At 42.0% G+C, this 23,002-nt stretch overlaps 2 protein-coding genes across 2 annotated transcripts; both read left to right on the top strand.

The window, feature by feature from the left end:
- Positions 1-1,305: 1,305 nt before the first annotated feature.
- LOC110508492 (calsequestrin-1) lies at positions 1,306-17,679 on the top strand. The gene is made up of 11 exons (XM_036966100.1): positions 1,306-1,697; positions 12,341-12,434; positions 12,929-13,029; positions 13,191-13,302; positions 13,478-13,551; positions 13,659-13,789; positions 15,101-15,146; positions 15,894-15,948; positions 16,073-16,173; positions 16,289-16,363; positions 16,487-17,679. The coding sequence occupies exons 1-11, from the start codon at positions 1,461-1,463 to the stop codon at positions 16,754-16,756; spliced, it is 1,296 nt and encodes a 431-aa protein (XP_036821995.1). The 5' UTR covers positions 1,306-1,460; the 3' UTR covers positions 16,757-17,679.
- A 90-nt stretch (positions 17,680-17,769) lies between these two features.
- LOC110508491 (zinc finger protein 773) lies at positions 17,770-22,902 on the top strand. The gene is made up of 4 exons (XM_021589038.2): positions 17,770-18,168; positions 18,615-18,730; positions 18,904-18,988; positions 20,720-22,902. Exons 1-4 carry the CDS (start codon positions 17,799-17,801, stop codon positions 21,658-21,660), a joined length of 1,512 nt encoding a protein of 503 aa, XP_021444713.2. The 5' UTR covers positions 17,770-17,798; the 3' UTR covers positions 21,661-22,902.
- The last annotated feature ends 100 nt before the right edge of the window (positions 22,903-23,002 follow it).

Below are 23,002 nucleotides of genomic sequence, written 5' to 3'. Positions count from 1 at the left end.
AGTAGCATGAATTTACATCAATCACAGTGGATATCACAGAAGGATCATGTAGCTGCTGAAATGTTGTTTTTCTCCTCTACAACTAACACCAATGAGGACACATTAGGATACACAGTTGTTTGAAATACACAAGGCTTACAAAATCCATATTGTGTGAGTTTTCAAAGGACCTCCCCCCCAAAAAAACACTCATTTCCCTTTATTTCTCTGATACTGTAACAAACGAAGTGTAACAGGCCATGGGTTAAGCAAACGGCCTTCATTTTCTACAGTCAACCAGATATGCTTGGCATCCCAGTCAACACTCCTCCTGTCTCCCTGTCCCCTTACAGTACACATTCCCCATTTCTACATTCCGTTCCCCCTCATATCCCTCTCCACAAGGGCCGGAGGTGACTAAATAGGAATTAGCACTGCTAGCCACTGAATACCTAAGGAGGGGGGAGTTAGTATGAGATCATGTAGCAGACTTGTATTTATAACTCACCTCTCCCCTTTCAATTTGTAAACTTATCTCACAGGCAACACACACACACACACACACACACAGACAGACACTTGCAAGTCGACAAATTCACAGAGCACAGACAAAATAAAAATGCTTTTACCATAGTAAAACTATCTGTTGGTTATCACGGAGTCAAGACTGATTAGCCCCCAGGGCAGGCTAACTGACCTACGTATTTTATGTCTAGTGACACCAAACCAGAAGTGTCACCCTTACCTCTAAACCCCTGTCCCTGTGTATCCTAGTGCCACATTGTAGTGCCGGGCCAGTGCCAAGAGAAGCAAACTGGATACCAGCACCCCTGCCAACATGTCCCTCATCGTCCTACATCTATTATTTTTAGCCAGGATCGGAGCCCATCTTAACTAAATATGGGAAAAGTGTCTCTGATCTCCAGGACTATCTCTGACCATCCCCCTGCCCATCATTCCTAGTCTCTCTTCATTTGTCTCCATCTAGGTAGTGGACTGTCATTCAATCACTTCTTTCTATTTCAAACGCTCCATCTTTCACAATCCTCTTCTTTATTGAAGAAGGGGGGGGGGGGGGGGGCTGTTCCTCCTCTCTTATGCCACCTACTTTTAACCTGCCACACAAACACGCAGATGCAGGCACACGCACACACACACTCATGCACGCATGTAGGATCGGTCCCTTACTCTCGTCAGCCCTGTCACCTCAGCAGCCGCTCTAATCCCCTCCCACCTTATTTCACACACACACACACACACACACCTACATCCAGAATTAAGCCCACCCCCTCTCGCTCACTCTGCCCTGTCTCCAGCTCCCTGTGTCAGGGGGTTTAATAAGGGGGGCTCAGGAGTTGGTCTTGCTCTGTTCTGGGTGGTGGGGATTGGACGTCCTTCCTCATTTTTATCAAATTATTTATTTATTTATTCTTTTTTTTAACTCATTGAAACTACATTAATTCCCAAATAAGTAAGGAAACATGAATTGGAGCTGGGTGGTTGTGGCAGTCCTTCTGTCTTGCGGGGGACCGTCATGGGGTGAGGAGGGTTTGGACTTCCCTGAGTACGATGGCACGGACCGGGTCATCGAGCTGACTGCCAAGAACTACAAGTCTGAGATGAAGAAGTATGATGTGATGGTTCTGTACTACCATGAGCATCCCGGAACAGACACCGTTTCCCAGAAACAGTTTGAGATCGAGGAGCTGGCCCTAGAGGTGGGTCAGGGGACTGGGAGAACCTGATCAGGGGGCTGGGAGGGCTTGGTCAGAGGGCTGGGAGGACTTGGTCAGGGGGCTGGGAGGACTTGGTCAGAGGGCTGGGAGGACTTGGTCAGGGGACTGGGATAACAGGGTCAGGGGACTGGGAGGACTGGATCAGGGGCTGGGAGGACTTGGTCAGAGGGCTGGGAAAACAGGGCCAGGGGGCTGGGAAAACAGGGTCAGGGGGCTGGGAGGATTGGATCAGGGGCTGGGAGGACTGGGTCAGAGGGCTGGGAAGACTGGGTCAGGCGTTTGGGAGGACTCGGGCAACTGGGTGGGGGATGGTGAGGAGAGGGATGGGAAGGGGTAACTGGGAGGTAGAAGTGGGACACAGTGCCTGGGTAGGGATGCACCATCTCTGCTATAATTGATCAATGCGTTGAGGCATTATGGACTGTGAAAGAAGTGTGTAATAAGGGCTAGGTGGATACAGACAGCATTGACAGGTAACTAAGTGTTGTTGTTAAGGGCATAACAATTCAAATGTGACCTTTGCGACAATTTTCACAAAAAAGATGATGATTGAAATTAAGATGTTCAAGGCAAGAGATCAGAAGCAACAGTTGCAAGGGTCAGACTATTAAATTGATTTGGACAAAGTTAATTACATTTTAAAGGCTGTTTAGATGCTGAATTAGTCATCAAGGTAGATGGGTAGAGGCAGACGAGATATAGTCCATGGGCCTGCAGAAACATTCATCCACTTTAGGGTGGCAAAGGTTTGATGGTATTAAATTGTTCTCCACAAGCCCCTGATCAAATTTATATATGATAGCTACTCCAAAATAGTATATTTTTTTTAGTTTTTCACACTTGTATATTGTTGCTGATAAAGGAATGTTCACATGCTTATTGAAAATGACTTTGTCAAACACCAATGACATTCTATTGGGTGGATCTCATCTTAAATGGAATTTGGTTCATTTTTGCTAACAGATCTAATAATTTACCTAGACTGGCACATCATTGAAACAATGTTACAAAGTATGACAGATCAAAATCTAGTAGCGTATTGGTTTTATAGTTGCCACCTGTAATAGTACTCAGCATTACTCAGCTAAAATAAAAGGCGTGCACTGTCATTTGCTGAGTTGTCCCAGCAAGTTAACACAAATATTTAGGTAAACACAATCATCTCTAAAAAAAGGAGCATTGGTGATTAGAATCTTTTCTGTCCCTGACCATCAAGATTTTAAAATGATGCTCTCTGACCTTCAACTTTACAAGTTATTTAATGAAATTCAGTGAGCTCCTTTTTTTGGCTCTGTACTCCAGCACTTTAGATTTGAAATTACACAATGACTATGAGGTTAAAGTGCAGACCGTCAGCTTTATTTTGAGGGTATTTTAATCCATGTCAGAGGAATCGTTTAGAAATTACAGAACTTTCTGTACATTGTCTCCACATTTTAGAGGACCAAAAGTTTTGCGACCAATTCCTTTATATATTTTTTAAAGTAGTAAAAAGTTAAGTATTTGGCCCCATATTCATAACACACAATCACTAAATCAAGCTTACACATTTGTAGGGTGCTTTTGCTGTTTGTTTCAGTTGTGTTTCAGATTATTTTGTGCCCAATAGAAATGAATGGTAAATAATGTAGGATATTTGTGCATCTGTAACTTTCTCTCTCATCATTATTCCCAATTCATTTACGATTATCCGTAATCAGATTAGCATCCACATGAATGTAGAAGTGTTTACAAACACATTCTATTCTTATTTACAATTAAAGTGATTCCAAAATGACACAATACATTATTTACCATTCTTTTACATTGGGCACAAAATAATACTTTTTGGAGCTTACTTTATGTTAACTAATCATTTTGGAGCCATTAGTTCAGTGGCTGGTTGATGAATTTAATAGAAATGAGAAAAAATCCAGCTTTTTAGCAATTGGGCCATTGCTGATACCCTCGACAACCCTTAGCAGCCACTAATAATGCATATTTCAGTAGACCCTATACTACAATATACATGTTTTGCATAAATAGTGTAACAAGACACCATCTATAAACGGCTGTAAACCTAAGGGTTTAATACTTCACCAGCTATGTAAGTTGATGCCCTTATCCGGCAGTTTGTTAGAATGTTATGTTGGAATACAGTGTATATGACAGGATTCAAGACATAGATTTTATATTTAACTATATACAGCACCAGTCAAAAGTTTGGACACACCTACTCATTCAAGGGTTCTTTATTTAGACTATTTTCTACATTGAAGAATAATAGGGAAGACAACTATGAAATAACACATGGAATCATGTAGTATCCAAAAAGTGTTAAACAAATCAAAATATATTTAACGTTTTAGATTATTCAAAGTAGCCACCCTTTGCCTTCATGACAGCTATGCACACTCTTGGCATTCTCTCAACCAGCTTCACCTGGAATGCTTTTCCAAAAGTCTTGAAGGAGTTCCCACAAATAAGCAAAGAAAAATGACAGTCCATCGTTACTTTAAGACATGAAGGTCAGACAATGTGGAACATTTCTTGAACTTTGAAAGTTTCTTCAATTGCCGTTGCAAAAACCATCAAGCGCTATGATGAAACTGGCTCTCATGAGGACCGCCACAGGAAAGGAAGACCCAGAGTTACCTCTGCTGCAGATGATAAGTTCATTAGAGTTACCAGCCTTAGAAATTGCAGTCCAAATAAATGCATCACGGAGTTCAAGTAACAGACACATCTCAACATCAACTGTTCAGAGGAGACTCCATGAATTGCTGCAAAGAAACCACTACTAAAAGACACTAAGAAGAAGAAGACGAGACTTGCTTGGGCCAAGAAACACGAGCAATGGACATTAGACAGGTGAAAATCTGTCCTTTGGTCTGATGAGTCCAAATTTGAGATTTTTGGTTCAACCCGCCATGTCTTTGTGAGAACCAGAGTAGGTGAACGGATGATCTCCGCATGTGTGGTTTCCACCGTGAAGCATGGAGGAGGTGTGATGGTGTGGAGGTGCTTTGCTGGTGACACTTTCTGTGATTTATTTATCATTTAAAGCACCCTTAACCAGTATGGCTACCACAGCATTTGCGCTTAGTGGGACTATCATTTGTTATTCAACAAGGCAATGACCCAACACAACTCCAGGCTGTGTAAGGGTTATTTAACCAAGAAGGAGAGTGATGGAGTTGACCTGGCCTCCAAAATCACCTGACCTCAACCCAATTGAGATGGTTTGGGATGAGTTGGACCACAGAGTGAAGGAAAATCAGCCAACAAGGGCTCAGCATACGTGGGAACTCCTTCAAGACTGTTGGAAAAGCATTCCAGGTGAAGCTGGTTGAGAGAATGCCTAGCGTGTACAAAGCTGTCATCAAGGCAAAGGGGTGGCTACTTTGAAGATTCTCAAATATAAACATATTTTATATTTGGTTACTACATGATTCCTTATGTGTTATTTCATAGTTTTAGTGTCTTCACTATTATTCTACAATGTAAAAATAAAGAAAAAGCCTTGAAAGAGTAGGTGTGTCCAAACTTTTGACTGGTACTGTATATGTGTGTGTGTGTACATATATATATATATATATATATATTATTTCATACCCTATATATATAATCATTACTACAAACCAGTGAACGATCCTGTTATGAGTAATATAGAATTTTTTTTTTAATATAAAATATTGATAAATTAGGAAACCAAATACTGACCAAAACGATCTCATGAATAGTGTTTTTGGCAACTTTTGAGAAAACAGTTGCTAATATTTTACAAATATCAAATATTTTGCAAACCTGGCTAAATTGGTTGTGTTATCTGCATATCTATAATATACTTTTTATTATCATTAACCATATTCCACCTATTATTGAAAGAATTGTGGCAATGACAGACCAATCTAATTTAAACCAATGGAGCTAGTTGGCGGCCATATTGGAAAATGTGTACCCTATGGTTAAATTAGCAATAGCTAGGCATCATTGTTTAGACTTTTCCTAGCTTTATGTATTGTTTTGTGCACATTTTGTGAAAATGGGTTAGCTGTAAGTCTTTGCTGGACGTGATGCATATCAGGGTGCAATGTACGGGGTAGGTTTCACTTCATATTTCTTGATGTTAGCACAATTTATATAATCATATTGCGTATTGTTTTAATTATTAGACATCAGTGAATGCTTCTAGAACATTTTCTAAGTGTTTTAATCTAATGTACTTTAAGCAGATACAAAACTCGGCAATTCTAACAGGTTTTTTGGCACCACTATTCTGGTAATAATTTGCTAAATACATTTAACTGACATACTTGGGACATCCTCATTGTAACACACATTTTAAGCCATTATTGGTCTTATTACATCAATCATTAAGTTATGGCCATGCAAAATGTTACCTTTTATTAACTAGGCAAGTCAGTAAAGAACAAACTCTTATTTTACGATGACGGCCTACCAGGGAACAGTGGGTTAACTGCCTTGTTCAGGGGCAGAACAACTGATTTTTACCTTGCCAGCTCGGGGATTAGATTCAGTAACCACTAGGCTACCTGCCACCCCAAAATGCAGTTCCTTTCCGTTGAAATGAATGGCGGCCATCTTGAAAATAGGCTCCTGGGACTGATCATTGACAAAATCTATGACGGCTCTATAAACCTAAAAAAAAAAAAATGGCTCTCCTTGTTCGGTGTGTAATTTGGTGTAGTTATCATCTAGGGTACCATGTGATAATAGAGCAAATCCCAATACTGTCCATTCTGGCTCGAAATTCCCCAAAATGAATACATGTATGACATTTGACCCCACCCCTGCCCCAGGTGGGCCCATAGATATGTCATTACCATTCCAATTGTTTCATACCTTATGTCAATTGCCTTGGATTGAGAAGATTGTTCCCTGATAATACAAAATGACATTTCATGCCCTCAATCCTGTTGGCCCAACTAACCGCATAAGGGTCATAACATATAATGCAGTGATAACCACATTTAGCTACCTCCAACACATGGCTGTCATACCAAAATATAACCAACAGACATGGACCTTAATAATGAAAATCATCATTAAACTTTGTCCCCCCCAAAGTGGACAAATTTGTTACATGTGGCCCTCTAGCCAGGAATCTCTTGGTTGCTGGAAATGGCCCTGAGATGTATTGTTTTAAGACTGACTCATGGTTTTGTGGTCTTAGATTAAATGGGATAATGGTAGGGATGGGCATGTCTTTGAGGAATGGTCAAACTGTCTATGTCTCAAACATGACACGGACAGAAGTAGCAGGACCTCAAGTCATCAGCTGATCTGACATCTATCAGAAATGTGCATGACTGAATATTTTGTACATATTGGTATGTTGAGTTGACCCAGATGTATGTACATGGGCATATTTCTATGTTGATATGTGTGTATGACCGTGTGTGTGTGTGTGTGTGTGTGTGTGTGTGAGTGGGAGTCTGTGTCTCCTTATGTGACCATGTCCTTTGAAGTACGCCCCTCACTACATATACATATATCATATACCCTGGGGTGGCAGGGTAGCCTAGTGGTTAGAGCATTGGACAAGTAACCGAAAGGTTGCAAGATTGAATCCCTGAACTGACAATGTAAAAATCTGTTGTTCTGCCCCTGAGCACAGCAGTTAACCCACTGTTCCTAGGCCTTCATTGAAAATAAGAATTTGTTCTTAACTAACTTGCCTAGTAAAATAAATAAAACATTCCTTCATGTCTGTGGGTGGCAGGTTGTCTAGCGGTTAGAGGCGAACCAGCAACTGAAGGGTTGCCATTTCCCGATGGGAAAAATCTGTCATGAAGTGAGTTGGCAACCGTAGGGTTGCTGGTATCAAAACCTTGACCCAACCACCCACAACAACAGCTCCCTGGAAGCCCAGTGTGGCACCCCCCCCCCCCCCCCCCCCCCCCCCCCCCCCAGGGGAGGGGACCGGTTAAAGAAGGAATTTTAGGCCTTGAGACAATTGAGATTGTATAAGCTTGCCATTTGCAGGGTGAATGGCCAAGACAAAAAATATTTAAGTGCCTTTGAATGGGGTATGGTAGTAGGTGCCAGGCGCACCTGTTTGAGCGCGCACCTGTTTGAACTGCAACGCTACTGGGGTTTTCGCACTCAACAGTTTTCTGTGTGTATCAAGAATGGTCCACCACCCAAAGGACATCCAGCCAACTTGACACAACTGTGGGAAGCATTGGAGTCAATGTGGGTCAGCATCCCTGTGGAACGCTTTCGGCACCTTGTTGAGTCCATGCCATGACAAGTTGAGGCTGTTCTGAGAGCAAAAGAGGGTGGAACTCAATATTAGGAAGGTGTTCCTAATGTTCTGTCCACTTTCAGAGGTGTTGGGTTAAAAGCAAAGTCAAATTTAGGTTGGAGTAATCTTAATCTGAGCAATACGGATGTCAAGAATGTAAGGCATGAAACATTACCTCATTCAGCAGTGAGACCCATAGGCCCCCTGGATGGTGTGAAACTGAGAAGAAAAGGCTGTTATGGCGCTCCCGTGTGGCGCAACGGTCTAAGTTACTGCATCTCAATGATAGAGAATTCACTACACCCTGGTTCGATTCCAGGCTGTATCACACCCGGCTGTGATTGAGAGTCCCATAGGGCTGTGTACAATTGGCCCAGTGTCGTCCGGGTTAGGATTTGGCTGGGGTAGGCCGCCATTGTAAATAAGAATTTGTTCTTAACTGACTTGCCTAGTTAAATAAACAAAATATAAATAAAATATTGACTGGTGGCAATCAGTACATTTCTTAAAGAAGTGTATCTCTTAGGACTTCTGACATACAGGGCCTACCGTAGAGGCTGCCGTTTTCTTTTGTCATGCTGGCCAATGAGCTAATCCTCTCAAATCCAGCTCTGCCAGGACTGGACCGGCTTTATAGGACTGCAATTTGACTACTTTGGACTACAACTCCCATCATTCCCGAAAGAGAAACACAACACAGCTCTGATGGTGGAGAATCTATTTTGAGACTGTTGCCTCTTAAGGAGTTGTATGGTTTTGTTTTCCTTGGACTCATTTAATCAACAGGAGATTGAATAGTCAACAAATAGAGCAAAGTCTGATGGAGATATAAAACACCTTTTGGAAATGGTGCCATGACAAGGTGCCACAGTTGGAAACAAACACTTCAGGGAACGAACACGTGCATGTGTGGGTGTGTGTATTTGCATGTACGCAGGTGCGTGTGCGTGTGAGACATGTGCCTACTCATCAGGGTGTTTTGATTAATGATATGTTAATCATCATCTGAGAATGCGTGTTCACCCCCCCCCCCCCTTTCCTCTTTATGTTATAGACATTGAGGCCTAGCCCAAGGTTGGGGGCAGTATAGCAGGATTTGGCCTCAGTACTGCGGTGTCGGCTAACTGGGCTGGCTGACTGACAGATGCAGTACTGTAACTGTCAGCAGATCCTAGAGACTTGAGCGTCACCAGCACCTTGCCAAAATAGTCCTGGGTCGGTGTGGCTTTGGGTCTATATTTATCCAGTGCTGCTGTTGTGGCTGTTTGTTCGTCCTACAGTGCGTTCTGAGTATTCAGACCCCTTCCCTTTTTGCACATTTTCTTACATTACAGCCTTATTCTAAAATAGATTAAATACCGGAAATTGACAAAGTGAAAACAGGTTTTTACATTAGTATTCAGACCCTTTGCTATGAGACTCAAAATTGAGCTCAGGTGCATCCTGTTTCCATTGATCATCCTTGAGATGTTTCTACAACTTGATTGGAGTCCACCTGTGGTAAATTCAATTGCTTGGACATGATTTGGAAAAGCACACACCTCTCTATATTTGGTCCCACAGTTGACAGTGCATGTCAGAGCAAAAATCAAGTCATGAGGTCGAAGGAATTATCCATAAAGCCCGAGACCGGATTGTGTCGAGGCACAGATCTGGGGAAGTGTACCAAAAAATGTCTGCAGCATTGAAGGTCCCCAAGAACACAATGGCCTCCATCATTCTTAAATGGAAGAAGTTTGGAACCACCAAGACTCTTCCTAGAGCTGGCCACCCAGCCAAACTGAGCATTCGGGGGCAAAGGGCCTTGGTCAGGGAGGTGACCAAGAACCTGATGGTCACTCTGACAGAGCTCCAGAGTTCCTCTGTGGAGATGGGAGAACCTTCCAGAAGGATAACCATCTCTGCAGCATTCCACCAATCAGACCTCTATGTTAGAGTGGCCAGACGGAAGCCACTCCTCAGTAAAAGGCACACAACAACCCGCTTTGACTTTGCCAAAAGGTACCTAAAGGACTCTCAGACCATGAGAAACAAGATTCTCTTGTCTGATGTAACCAAGATTGATCTCTTTGGCCTGAATGCCAAGTGTCACGTCTGGAGGAAACCTGGCACCATCCCTACGTTGAAGCAGGTGGTGTCAGCATCATGCTGTGGGGATGTTTTTCCGCGGCAGGGACTGGGAGACTATTCAGGATCGAGAGAAAGATGCACGGAGCCAAATACAAAGAGCTCCTTGATGAAAACCTGCTCCAGAGCACTCATGACCTCAAACTGGGGCAAAGGTTCACCTTCAAACAGGACAACTACACTAAGCACACAGCCAAGACAACGCAGGACTTTATTTGGGACAAGTCTCTGAATGTCTTTGTGTGGCCCAGCCAGAGCCCGGACTTGAACCCGATCGAACATCTCTGTAGAGACTTGAAAATAGTTGTGCAGTGGCGCACCCCATCCAACCTGACAGAGCTTGAGGAGATCTGCAGATGAATGGGAGAAACTCCCCAAATACAGGTGTGCCAAGCTTGTAGCATCATACCCAAGAAGACTCGAAGCTGTAATCGCTGCCAACGAAGTACTGAGTAAAGGGTCTGAATACTTATGTGAATGTGCTATTTCAGTTGTTCTTTTAATACATTTGCAAACATTTCTAATCCTGTTTTTGCTTTCCCATCATGGGGTATTGTGTCTAGATTGATGAGGGAAAAAAGCAATTTAATCAATTTTAGAATAAGGCTGTAAAGTAACAAAATGTGGAAAAAGTCAAGGGATCTGAATACTTTCCAAATGTACTGTATACTGCTGTGTTGCTTCTTACAGAGTACTTACTCAATCTGGAGCATCTAGAGTCAACTCGGATTGCTGTTGGTTTGAGCACTAGTATGCTGTGTATCTTTTATATGTATAGGGTAGATAGAAGATTGTTAGCTGGGCCTGGGATCTTTTGCCCTGATTCCCCTCTATGGGGAATAGTGTTGTAGGCTAGATAGTAGTGTCATGACATTCTGTGAAACTAATGTGCTGTGCACTCTGTTTTGGTCTATTGCTGAGAGAGAGGGTGTACTCTAGGTCAGTCAACGGGAATAGAAGAGGAGAGAGAGCATGTCAGCTCTTTTAGACCCCTTCCCTGATTTGTCATAAAGCGAACTCTCCCCTTGCAGTCAGGCAAGAAATCTGTCCTCTTGTCAACTCATGGCCCCACACAGCAACCTTATATAGCTGTAGTAATCTGTTTGGCTAAAAGCCATTAGCTGAGTTTAGCCCTCAATCTGTTTATCAGGCATATCTAGGGCCTGACCCCCTTAGGACCTCTTCATTTGAATACCCATCCCCATGACAAATATGGACAGATAACCCACTGGGCAGAGACGTCAGTTCAATGTCTAGTTTTGATTTAATTTTGATTTGAGTGGTCAACTAATGTGAAATCAACAACAAAAATCGAACCATGTCATTGGATTTAGGTCAACGGTTGGGTGAAAGGTTGATGACTTTTCCACGTTGATTCAACGTCATGAGATATGTTCATTCTGTTGAAATGACATAGGAACAACGTTGATTCAACCAGTTTGTGCCCAGTGGGACGTGTCTACAGGGTAAAACATTTTAATCTGAGAAGTAAATAGTGTGGATACTGAAAGTCAACTTTCCCGGGACAGTCTGCTATTATACTATTATAACACTGTATAAGAATTCAGCTCTGATATTCAGGCCACTGTTTTCTATTTACTCAGAACTAAAGACACATAATATCTTTAATATAATATCAAAACAGGTACATAATATGTGTGTGTGTGTGTGTGTGTGTGTTTGGGTGTGTGTTTGGGTGCCTGCACCTCCTTTATGAAGTGTGAGGAGAGATCTGTGAAAGCAGGGTTGCACCTGTTGCTATCCGAACACCAAGTTACCCCAACACAGTCTGCAGAACTGTTATCCCGCCCCCTCTGTATGCATGCCACAGATGTGGCAACATCATTGGTTGAACTGGTTGTCAGACATAACGGTCAAGTTTCACACAGATTTAGAAAGTGCACGGACAGCGCTCTGAGTCCCAGGCTTTTATGGTGGTGGAACTGGAGGGAAATATGTGTGAAATAAGACAAGACATAAGAGAAGACAGCAACATTTTTGTTTACTTTAGTGTGTACACAGTAAACTGAGTACAACACCTATCCCTCCAGCAAACCCACAAAACTGAGGGCGTGGAAGTGAACGCATATATACATGTCCTTACAGAACACTGATAAATAATCATTGAAAACAAACTCCCCATAAGTCCTTATAAGTTGTCCACACATGACACAGAAGATATTCCTGCTCAGGCTTAAGGGTGCCACTGTGTGTCTTCAGTTATATGACATATTATCTTATTTCACAGCTTGCAGCTCAGGTCCTTGACGACCTTGACGATGAGGAAATTGGATTCTGCCTTGTTGATGAAAAGAAGGGCAGTATTGTTGCTAAGAAACTAGGTAAATACACACTGAAATGGACACTATTACCTTTATTCAAGATTGGTTTGACCATTTAAAGTTCTGAGGTCAGTTATGATGAAATGTTACCATCTTTCAACACAATCCATCTAAGCATCACCACTGACCAGGTGGACAAAACTACCTAATAAACTAAACTACCTGACCTGTCTCACTGGATGCATCTCAATAGTCATAAGTGGATTCCTCTCTGCGTCTTGCCTCCTTCATCTGCACCGATCAGGAAACATACTTTAAGAGAAAGGAATATGGTGGACGTCTATCACCCACCGAGACATCACCTTTTTAATTATTTAATCTCCGTGATGATGAAGGAAAGGAAACAACAAATTTAAGCCACAAGACTATTGAGATGCACCCCTTGAGATGCACCCCTTGTGTCACTGTGCTAAGGCAGCCCATAAGAAAGCCTGACCTCTAGTGGATTTAAGGGTATATGTAACCCCTGAGTTGAACTTCTGTTTTCTCCTCAGGACTGGAGGAGGTTGACAGCATCTATATCTTCACCGAGGACGAGATCATTGAGTACGATGGGGAGCTTGCTGCAGACACAATTGTGGAGTTCATATTTGATGTACGTGAGAATAATGTCACCCAGTGATGCCCTCTTTTACCTAGCTGCAACTTGTAGAAACTGACTATTTGTCCACTTCTGATATATCCTGTACTGTTTATTTCTCTTTCCCCTCACCATTATCTCCCTCCACCATGCATCTCCCTTTTACTCTGTTCTAGGTTCTTGAAGACCCCGTTGAGATCATTGAGAAAGATGGAGAAGTTAAAGGTTTCCACAACAATGAGGAGGACATCAAACTGGTGGGCTACTTTAAGAGTGAAAAGTCCGAACGTAAGAATCTATAATCTATTCCTTTGACATTGTAATTTCGCACATGTTTTTACTGTACGGTATAAGTCTGCTCATGTGTATAATATTTTATGGAGAAAACAATGTATTTGTCAACTAAATATTGGAATTATCAAGATATTGAATAGGGTCTTAACAGGTGCCTGTAACATTTCAGATTATTTGGCCTATGTGGACGCGGCTGAGGAGTTCCATCCACACATCAAGTTCTTTGCTACATTCACTCCCAAGGTGAACAACCTTACCCACTAACAACTACATCCTAAAAATTACAACGGAGCTGCACTCCACTCAAAAAGTAACCCATTGCTCTTTCTGACCAATCCTCTGTGTTCCAGGTTGCCAAAGATCTGGGCCTGAAGGTGAATGAAGTGGACTTCTATGAGCCCTTCATAGATGAACCCATAGTCATCCCTGGAAAACCCTACACAGAGGAGGAACTTGTTGCATACATTGAGGATCACGACAGGTGGGATTCATGAACACGGTGGCCAGAATGGCACAATATACACTACTTGACCAGATGTGTGTGGACACCTGCTCGTCAAACATCTCATTCCAGAATCATGGGCATTCATATGGAGTTGGTCCCCCCCTTTGCTGCTATAACAGCCTCCACTCTTCTGGGAAGGCTTTCCACTAGATGTTGGAACATTGCTGCAGGGACTTGCTTCCATTCTGCCGCTAGAGCATTAGTGAGGTTGGGCACTGATGTTGGTCGATTAGGCCTGGCTCGTAGTCGGCTTTCCGATACATCCCAAAGGTGTTGGAAGGAGTTGCGGTCAGAGCTCTGTGCAGGCCAGTCAAGTTCTTCCACACTGATCTCGACAAACCATTTCTGTATGGACCTCGCTTTGTGCATTGGGGCATTGTCATGCTGAAACAGGAAAACGCCTTCCCCAAACTTTTGCCACAAAGTTGGAAACACAGAATGATCTAGAATGTCATTCATTGTATGCTGTATCGTAAAGATTTCCCTTCACTGCAACTAAGGGGCCTAGTCCGAACAATAAAAAACAGCCCCAGACCATTATTCCTCCACCAAATTATACAGTTGGAACTATGCATTGGGGCAGGTAGCGTTCTCCTGGCATCCGCCAAACCCAGATTAGTCCATCAGACATTGCATGGCTGTGTACTCGATTTTGTTCACCTGTCAGCAACGGGTGTGGCTGAAATTGCCGAATCCACTCATTTGAAGGGGTGTCCACTTCCTTTTGAATATATAGTGTATGATGAGGAGAGCCAAGCATTTTATCCTGGTTGTGTGATTTGACCTGTAAAAACCACAGGCCCTATAACTAGGTGTAAAGGGAATTTTTAGGTGAACCAAAAGGCGAGCAGTCGTTGATAATATCAATCAAAATCAACAGTTGCAACTGAGAGACACCTCCAGCACAAATGTCTAACGGGCCTCTTGGAGACAATACTAAATGTTATCTAAACATCAACCCGAGAGGTTTGTACGAAGTCAAAACAAAAGACAGTGACTTTGCCAGCTGCTACAGAATCACAGTGTGTCCTCGGTCCTTGTACCTTCAGTAGCTCTGGCGTCAATCATTACCAAACGATAGGAGAATAATCCATAACGTTCAGCAACAAGTCTAGCGACCACCAACCCATTCACAACTTGTGTGTCACAAATAGAGCACTGGAAATCATGTACATTGCAGAAAAGGAAAACATAGAAAATATGCAAAGTAATAGAATCCCAAATTTCAAAAGTGTAAACTTCCTCAATGAACAATAAAAAAATACATTGCATCCTATTTCTTTGCAGACCAACCATGAGGAAGATGGAACCAGATAACATGTATGAGATCTGGGTAAGCTATACAAACTATTCCCATAAAAATCACCCTACAAAACAAAATGGAAGCATACCTCCCCAATTGTAATTGATAAGCTAAGCTAAGTATTTATGTGGCCTAAATGTGCAGATACTGATGGAAATACACTTGTAGGTACTCACTGGGCACAAACAGGTTGAATCAGTGTTGTTTCCATCTGTGGCCAGTGGGTAGTCTATATGCATTTATCATTGATCCTCATTAGCATTCTTCCTGGGGTCCAAACATATTAAGGTACTTACATTACATATAAATCAGTACATCATATAACATTATTACACCACTACATATCTACAATACAAATAGTATAATACCACCATACAACAATATTACAATGTACTGTATGTGTGTGTAAAGTGCGTGTGCTAGCGCTTGTGTGTGTATGCGTGTGTCTGTACCTTCGTGTTTGTCTCTTCACAGTTCCCGCTGTTCCATAAGGTATATTTTTAATCTTGATTTTTAAATCTGATTATACTGCTTTCATCAGTTATCTGATGTGGAATAGAGTTCCATGTAGTCATGGCTGTATGTAGTACTGTGCACCTCCCATAGTCTTTTCTGGACTTGGGGATTGTGAAGAGACCTCTGTTTTGTGGGGTGTGCATGTCTTGTGGGGGTATGCATGGGTGTCCGAGCTGTGTGCTAGTAGTTTAAACAGACAGCTCGGTGGATTCAGCTCGATGCATTCTATATTCCCCATCTCCCTTTGCATACTTTTCTTAGGAGGACGACATCGATGGCGAGCACATCATTGCATTTGCAGAGGAGGATGACCCAGGTACAGAACCAAAGGAGCAACTAATGAGTCAATAGGACTGGGTAGGGGAGGAATGAACCATTTTCAGCAAGAGGGGTTTCACAAGGCTTAATGTGCATTTAACCCTTGACCTTTGACTTCCCAGACGGTTTTGAGTTTCTGGAAATCCTGAAGGAAGTAGCAGAGGAGCACAATGATAATCCCAACCTCAGCATTGTCTGGATTGACCCAGATGATTTCCCCCTGGTAAGATCATGGTCATGGTTGGTCACTTATCAATACAATAAGATCCATCTATCCAAAGATATGAGATTCTAATTGCTGTTGCTTTCTTCCTGAAATATTTTCCTCCCTCTTTAAGCTTGTCCCATACTGGGAGAAGACCTTTGGAATTGACCTGGGCTCTCCCCAGATTGGTGTTGTGGATGTTGAAGATGTGAGTAACGTTCCTGTTATGATCCAAATTGTCATGTACGAGGAGCCATGTGGTTCCACTAGCTTTAAAAAAAATCCAATAGTCTATTTTTGGAACCAAATGACTTTGTGTCTCTCTCTATAGGCTGACAGTGTATGGATGGAAATCGACGATGATGACGACCTGCCAAGCGCAGATGAGCTTGAGGAATGGATCGAAGATGTTCTGTCCGATGAAATTGATCCAGATGATGATGACGACGATGATGATGACGATGATGATGATGATGATGATGATGATGATGACGATGATGATGATGACGACGACGATGACGACGACGATGATGACGATGATGATGATGATGACGACGACGAGGATGACGACGATGACGATGATGATGATGATGATGAGTAAATTGTTGATGTCATCAATGTATAAATCTGGCCAATATATCATAATCTGGCCAATCAACATCATCACCTTCCTCAAATCTTCCTTGTTCTCTGTTGAAATAAGTCATTAGGTTAAATCTGTCAGCTCTTATGGACATCTTCATGTTTTCAACATCCTCACTCAGAGCATCTTTCAAAAAGATTGTTCTATTTCCCAAGCTATCCTAAACTCCCTTTGCTTTGAATTCATAAAATACAGTACTTTCTCAAAGTCCCAGTCAATTTTTTATTCACACCTGTAACTTTGCCATCAGTACAATATGAAAAGGGAAAACATAAAACATTGATTTAGAAAATAATATTTTCACAACTGAATTATTGGATATTCACTAGCACTTACCCTAAAAACACCTAATGCTTCTGATTTTATATTTCAGACAAATAGAAGGGTTAACTCTGCATTTTAAGTCTAAGGCCATCTGTAAACTTGTTGTTTGGATGTATTTTATTTTTGTTTTATTTCTCTGGAATAAATGTTCGCCCCTCTCCCAACTTGTAAAATCCAAGGGTGCAAGCCGGCTTTTCCTGCAGGTCAAAGGTCATACCAGCCTACTCAGTTAAATTATTGTAACTTTACTTGAAAAGGGCGGTTAGCTTTTTTTCTTCTTGTGCACTGAAAAGTGCTGTAAATCACATGGATGTTTTCTACTGATAAAGAAATATAACAACAACAGTATTCTATTTTTTTAAACAAGAAAACTTAAACATACTGTAAAGTCTTAAAATAAATGACAGCTTGGAAAAATATACAAAAATGACTGGTGTTCTGGATTCTTGTGCGCATGTGTGCTCTTGTGTGCGAGAGAGACAGAGAGAATAAACCGTCATTTCTATTATTTGTCATGCATTGAAACTGTACCATAAAACGATAAAAGATCAAAGCAATATGTCTCACTGTTAGAATTATTTTATTTTATATGACATGATGACATATGACCATATTACGCACCACGTTTTCCCGGAAATAAAGTGAATTTGGCGCGAGACGCTGAGCGAACTTGGTGATGGAACGTCAGAGACACGCCCCCAGCTTCTCCTACCATGTGGTTGATATAAACACAGTTCACTTTCGTGACAAGCTTTTTGGCTTCAACATTTTCTTAACTGTGCGCTCATTAACAGCTGTCAGCATGTCTGTGTCCGTCGACGTGAATTTTCAAACCCAGATTGTGTCTGTTTTGGATTCACTTACAAAGGTGGCCGTCGTGGAAATAACGAAACTGTTCGAGTGTCAATTCCTTGCTAAAGGAACCACCGTTCTCATTGAAGGGCAGACAGAGCAAAATGAAATCCTGCAAACGGTGGACTCTGTCAAAAAGTCAGGCAAGAAATGTCTTCGCAGTATCGGAGTTCAAGTGGATGAGGAGTTAACTGGTATATGAAAGTGTTTCTTCATCACTGTAACGTTGTTGCTGTTAAGATCCCAGTGAAACAGTTTACAATCTCATGAAACGGATCTTGCTGCTGGATACTTTGTTGCAACTAGCAAGTAGTACAATCATGTTCTCGGGGGAGCCATATGTAAAATTGTGTCACATATGGATAAATAAACACGGTTTAGTTTGCGTGATGACTCAGTCTTATCATTCTCGCTGAATGTGACTGAAATGCAGTTTTTTTAATGACATGTTGGAAGGAATTGGGATTCTGCAAAATATAGATGACTGACAATTTGTCAGCAAACAACATTTGAAGCAAAAAATAACAAAGTTATGCACAATTAGTGATTTATTTAACCTCTACATTGTTATGCATGTCAGTGCTGATCAAACCAATGGAATGTTTGTGTGCTTTTCTCTCCCCCCTTCCATTCCCTCTAGCCCCAAAACAGTGCTCCTTCTCAAAGGTGAGCAGTGAGGAGGGTCCTGCACATCATATCACCCTGCTGGAGGCTAATCAGCCTGCTGACCTAAAGTGCTATGTTCTAGAACACAAGGTCAGTGAGTCAGTGTTTGAGGTTAATGTGATTTGTGAACCATAAGATGTATTTGGTGTCTGTTAAAATAACCCATGGTGTTTTGACCTGTAGTGTAGGCTAATTTGAGTTGCTGACACCTGTATTACAAGAGCTAAGTAGTTATATTTTTTGGCTTGTCATCCATCTGCCAGGATGTGGAGATGGTGAAGGGGAGCAGTCTGGAACCAGAATCCCCAACAACCACTGAGACAGAAGGAGAACAAGTTATATATTCCAGTAAACACATTAATTCTACAGTGCCTTGCAAAAGTATTCGGCCCCCTTGAACTTTGCGACCTTTTGCCACATTTCAGGCTTCAAACATTAAGATATAAAACTGTATTTTTTTGTGAAGAATCAAAAACAACTTGTTTTTGATTCTTCACAAAAAAATACAGTTTGGATATTGGATTGGATATATTGGATATTTCAAACTTTTTTAACAAATCAAAAACTGAAAAATTGGGCGTGCAAAATTATTCAGCCCCTTTACTTTCAGTGCAGCAAACTCTCTCCAGAAGTTCAGTGAGGATCTCTGAATGATCCAATGTTGACCTAAATGACTAATGATGATGAATACAATCCACCTGTGTGTAATCAAGTCTCCGTATAAATGCACCTGCACTGTGATAGTCTCAGAGGTCCGTTAAAAGCGCAGAGAGCATCATGAAGAACAAGGAACACACCAGGCAGGTCCGAGATACTGTTGTGAAGAAGTTTAAAGCCGGATTTGGATACAAAAAGATTTCCCAAGCTTTAAACATCCCAAGGAGCACTGTGATAATATTGAAATGGAAGGAGTATCAGACCACTGCAAATCTACCAAGACCTGGCCGTCCCTCTAAACTTTCAGCTCATACAAGGAGAAGACTGATCAGAGATGCAGCCAAGAGGCCCATGATCACTCTGGATGAACTGCAGAGATCTACAGCTGAGGTGGGAGACTCTGTCCATAGGACAACAATCAGTCGTATATTGCACAAATCTGGCCTTTATGGAAGAGTGGCAAGAAGAAAGCCATTTCTTAAAGATATCCATAAAAAGTGTTGTTTAAAGTTTGCCACAAGCCACCTGGGAGATGCACCAAACATGTGGAAGAAGGTGCTCTGGTCAGATGAAACCAAAATTGAACTTTCTGGCAACAATGCAAAATGTTATGTTTGGCGTAAAAGCAACACAGCTGAACACACCATCCCCACTGTCAAACATGGTGGTGGCAGCATCATGGTTTGGGCCTGCTTTTCTTCAGCAGGGACAGGGAAGATGGATGGAGCCAAATACAGGACCATTCTGGAAGAAAACCTGATGGAGTCTGCAAAAGACCTGAGACTGGGACGAAGATTTGTCTTCCAACAAGACAATGATCCAAAACATAAAGCAAAATCTACAATGGAATGGTTCAAATAAACATATCCAGGTGTTAGAATGGCCAAGTCAAAGTCCAGACCTGAATCCAATCGAGAATCTGTGGAAAGAACTGAAAACTGCTGTTCACAAATGCTCTCCATCCAACCTCACTGAGCTCGAGCTGTTTTGCAAGGAGGAATGGGAAAAAATGTCAGTCTCTCGATGTGCAAAACTGATAGAGACATACCCCAAGCGACTTACAGCTGTAATCGCAGCAAAAGGTGGCGCTACAAAGTATTAACTTAAGGGGGATGAATAATTTTGCACGCCCAATTTTTCAGTTTTTGATTTGTTAAAAAAGTTTGAAATATCCAATAAATGTCGTTCCACTTCATGATTGTGTCCCACTTGTTGATTCTTCACAAAAAAATACAGTTTTATATCTTTGTTTGAAGCCTGAAATGTGGCAAAAGGTCGCAAAGTTCAAGGGGGCCGAATACTTTCGCAAGGCACTGTAGGTGGCGGTGAAGCTATAGATACATAAATATGTTTGTTAGAAAGACTTTGTATATAAAGGGTTGAGGTTACCATCTAACAACTATTTAATTTTCTGTCCTCTAGCCCCTAAGTATCCAAACCACCTCTCTGGTACTGTTCAAAGCTCCCCAACTAAGCAGAAACTCCAGCCCCTCAAGACAGAATCAGAGAATGGAATGAACACAGAATGGGTGACTAAAGTCTTCTGTCCAATGGTCCCAAAGGCAGAAGAGCAGTATTCAACACCACAGGCAAATTGTAAAGAAAAGCCTATCCAGGTGGAGCCCCAGCAGGCCAGTGTCAGCACCGCAAAGGAGACAGCCTATAGCCCGTCCACCTCAGATGGTGCTTTGGCTCCTGAACAGGCTAAGAGAAAGTTGACATCTATGGGTGCATTGGACCCTCCCTCTGCGGTGAAGAATAAAAAGGTGGACTTCAAGCTGGACCAGACCTCCCTGGAGCACAAATTGACGAGGGCCTGCTCAGTGCTGCTGGTGAACCTGCTTTTGGTGCCTGGAGGGAAGAAGGCTAATGGGAGCTACTGTCACAACAGCAAGAGGTTCCCCATGCCCAAGGACCTCAAGACCCACCAGGGCCTCCACACAGGCCGGCGCCTTTGCTGCTTCACTCAGTGTGGGAACGATGTCTGGCGGCTTCAAAGCGTCCTCTCCCCGAGCCACTCCTACGGTTGCAAGATCTGCGGGAAGAGTTTCAAACGCAGGAAGATCTTGAGGAGGCACGAGCGCTTCCACAACGGGGAGAAGCCCTATTCATGCTACCAGTGCTCAAAGATGTTCGCCCTGCGGAAAAGCCTCCGCAGGCATGAGAGGTTCCACACGGGGGACAAGCCTCACAGCTGCCTCCAGTGTGGGAAAAGCTTCCGGCTTAGGGACAATCTGAAGGCTCACCTGCGCTTTCACACAGGTGAGAGACCTTTCACCTGCTCCTTCTGCTCCAAGAGCTTCAGAATCCTCAGGAACCTTGAGGAACACAGCGTTGATCACTTGGGAGTGACAGCGAAGTAGCTCACTTTCCGACAAAGAGAGCTGTTCCTAAGCATTAGCACCTAGCAGCCTTTATCGGCTGGTTGTGTAAGCCGCATTACAAAGCTTATCTACCTCTAACGGAAACTACTAAATGTCCATTCCTCATTTATAACCTATCATTCAGCATTGGTTGTTTTTGAACGATACTATGATTGTAAATAACCATTATGACGGAAGATGGGGAGGGTGGAAAGATCTGAAATGAGGCAGTCAACCATCCTGCGTAGGTTTGGATTGTCCAGAATGATCATCTGAGTAAAGCTTTAGTGGACACTGATGTTATTAATAGCCATAATGTTTTTCCAGGCACCGATTATGCCTAGTCCTAAACCAAAAAGTTATTGGAATGGAGATTTTGTATTGAGCATGCTGGACTAGGCTTTAATCTGGGTCTGGAAAACTGGCCCTAGGTCTTTACACTGTATTTCTTTGGCCAAAACACTATGGACATGGAACTGTTGCATGTCTCTTTGAAGAATACATAGGCCAGGGCTGAGCTTAGTGTGAGGTCTTTCTCAGACAATCTGTTTTCATGATACATCTTTTCACTTTGTAGTAAATACAAACAGATTGTTCCTTTGTGTATTTTGGTTTGTAAGTAGTTGTAAAGGTAGGCTTAAATTTGCATGTTTGTTTTATACTTTTATCTTGAACCATTATGCCAAATACTATAGTAATGCAGCAACTGTCTCTCCTTATCTTTGTTCATAATGCTGTTTTTGTCAGGAAAACACCATACTTAAACTTCCCTGACATCTACACAGGAAAAAGTATCTAAAGACACATGACTTAGTTTAAAATTAAAAGAATGGGAAGTATGATGCAGCCTTTAATTTTGCAAATACACATTTGAATGTAATCTGTAGAGAGAAGTTATTTCATATCATTTTTTGATTGAAGCTGATGTCTCTGACTTGTGATTTGTTGAAGATATAACAAATATGACTACATGGCTTTTAATTATAATCCAAAATTGTTTGGGGGGGGGGAGAATGTTCATCCATTTTAGAATAAGGCTGTAACATAACATGTGGAAAAAGTCCAGGGGTCTGAAAACTTTCCTAATGCACTGTAATTCCCTGCGTTTGTGTGAAAAGGTCAGTTTTATGGTATGTACTGTGGTTGGCCCTTTTGTCTGGCAATAAAAAAACACCACTTGTATTATTGATTTCACTAATGCCTTATAAAAATTGACACATCAGAAGTGTCTGGTTGTGTGAATCTCGTCTCTTTTGTTACAAACGTTAATGTATGTTACAGTAGTTTATTTTATAGCTTATTAAAGCTCATTATTAAGAAAGTAGCTCAAAAGATATAACTG

This window comes from Oncorhynchus mykiss, chromosome 28, assembly GCF_013265735.2.
Source record: "Oncorhynchus mykiss isolate Arlee chromosome 28, USDA_OmykA_1.1, whole genome shotgun sequence".
Classification (NCBI taxonomy): domain Eukaryota; kingdom Metazoa; phylum Chordata; class Actinopteri; order Salmoniformes; family Salmonidae; genus Oncorhynchus; species Oncorhynchus mykiss.
The sequence above is the reverse complement of the archived record's forward strand: the minus strand, read 5'-3'. Positions and strand labels throughout refer to the sequence as shown.

Bases quoted from the DNA above. Each gene is read 5' to 3' on its own strand.
- LOC110508491 (XM_021589038.2), top strand. From the start codon at position 17,799: ATGGAACGTCAGAGACACGCCCCCAGCTTCTCCTACCATGTGGTTGAT. The intron at 18,169-18,614 runs GTATATGAAAGT...CATTCCCTCTAG, and splicing joins AGTGGATGAGGAGTTAACTG to CCCCAAAACAGTGCTCCTTC. The intron at 18,989-20,719 runs GTAAACACATTA...TCTGTCCTCTAG, and splicing joins AGAACAAGTTATATATTCCA to CCCCTAAGTATCCAAACCAC.
- LOC110508492 (XM_036966100.1), top strand. From the start codon at position 1,461: ATGAATTGGAGCTGGGTGGTTGTGGCAGTCCTTCTGTCTTGCGGGGGA. The intron at 13,303-13,477 runs GTAAGAATCTAT...GTAACATTTCAG, and splicing joins TAAGAGTGAAAAGTCCGAAC to ATTATTTGGCCTATGTGGAC. The intron at 16,174-16,288 runs GTAAGATCATGG...TCCCTCTTTAAG, and splicing joins ACCCAGATGATTTCCCCCTG to CTTGTCCCATACTGGGAGAA.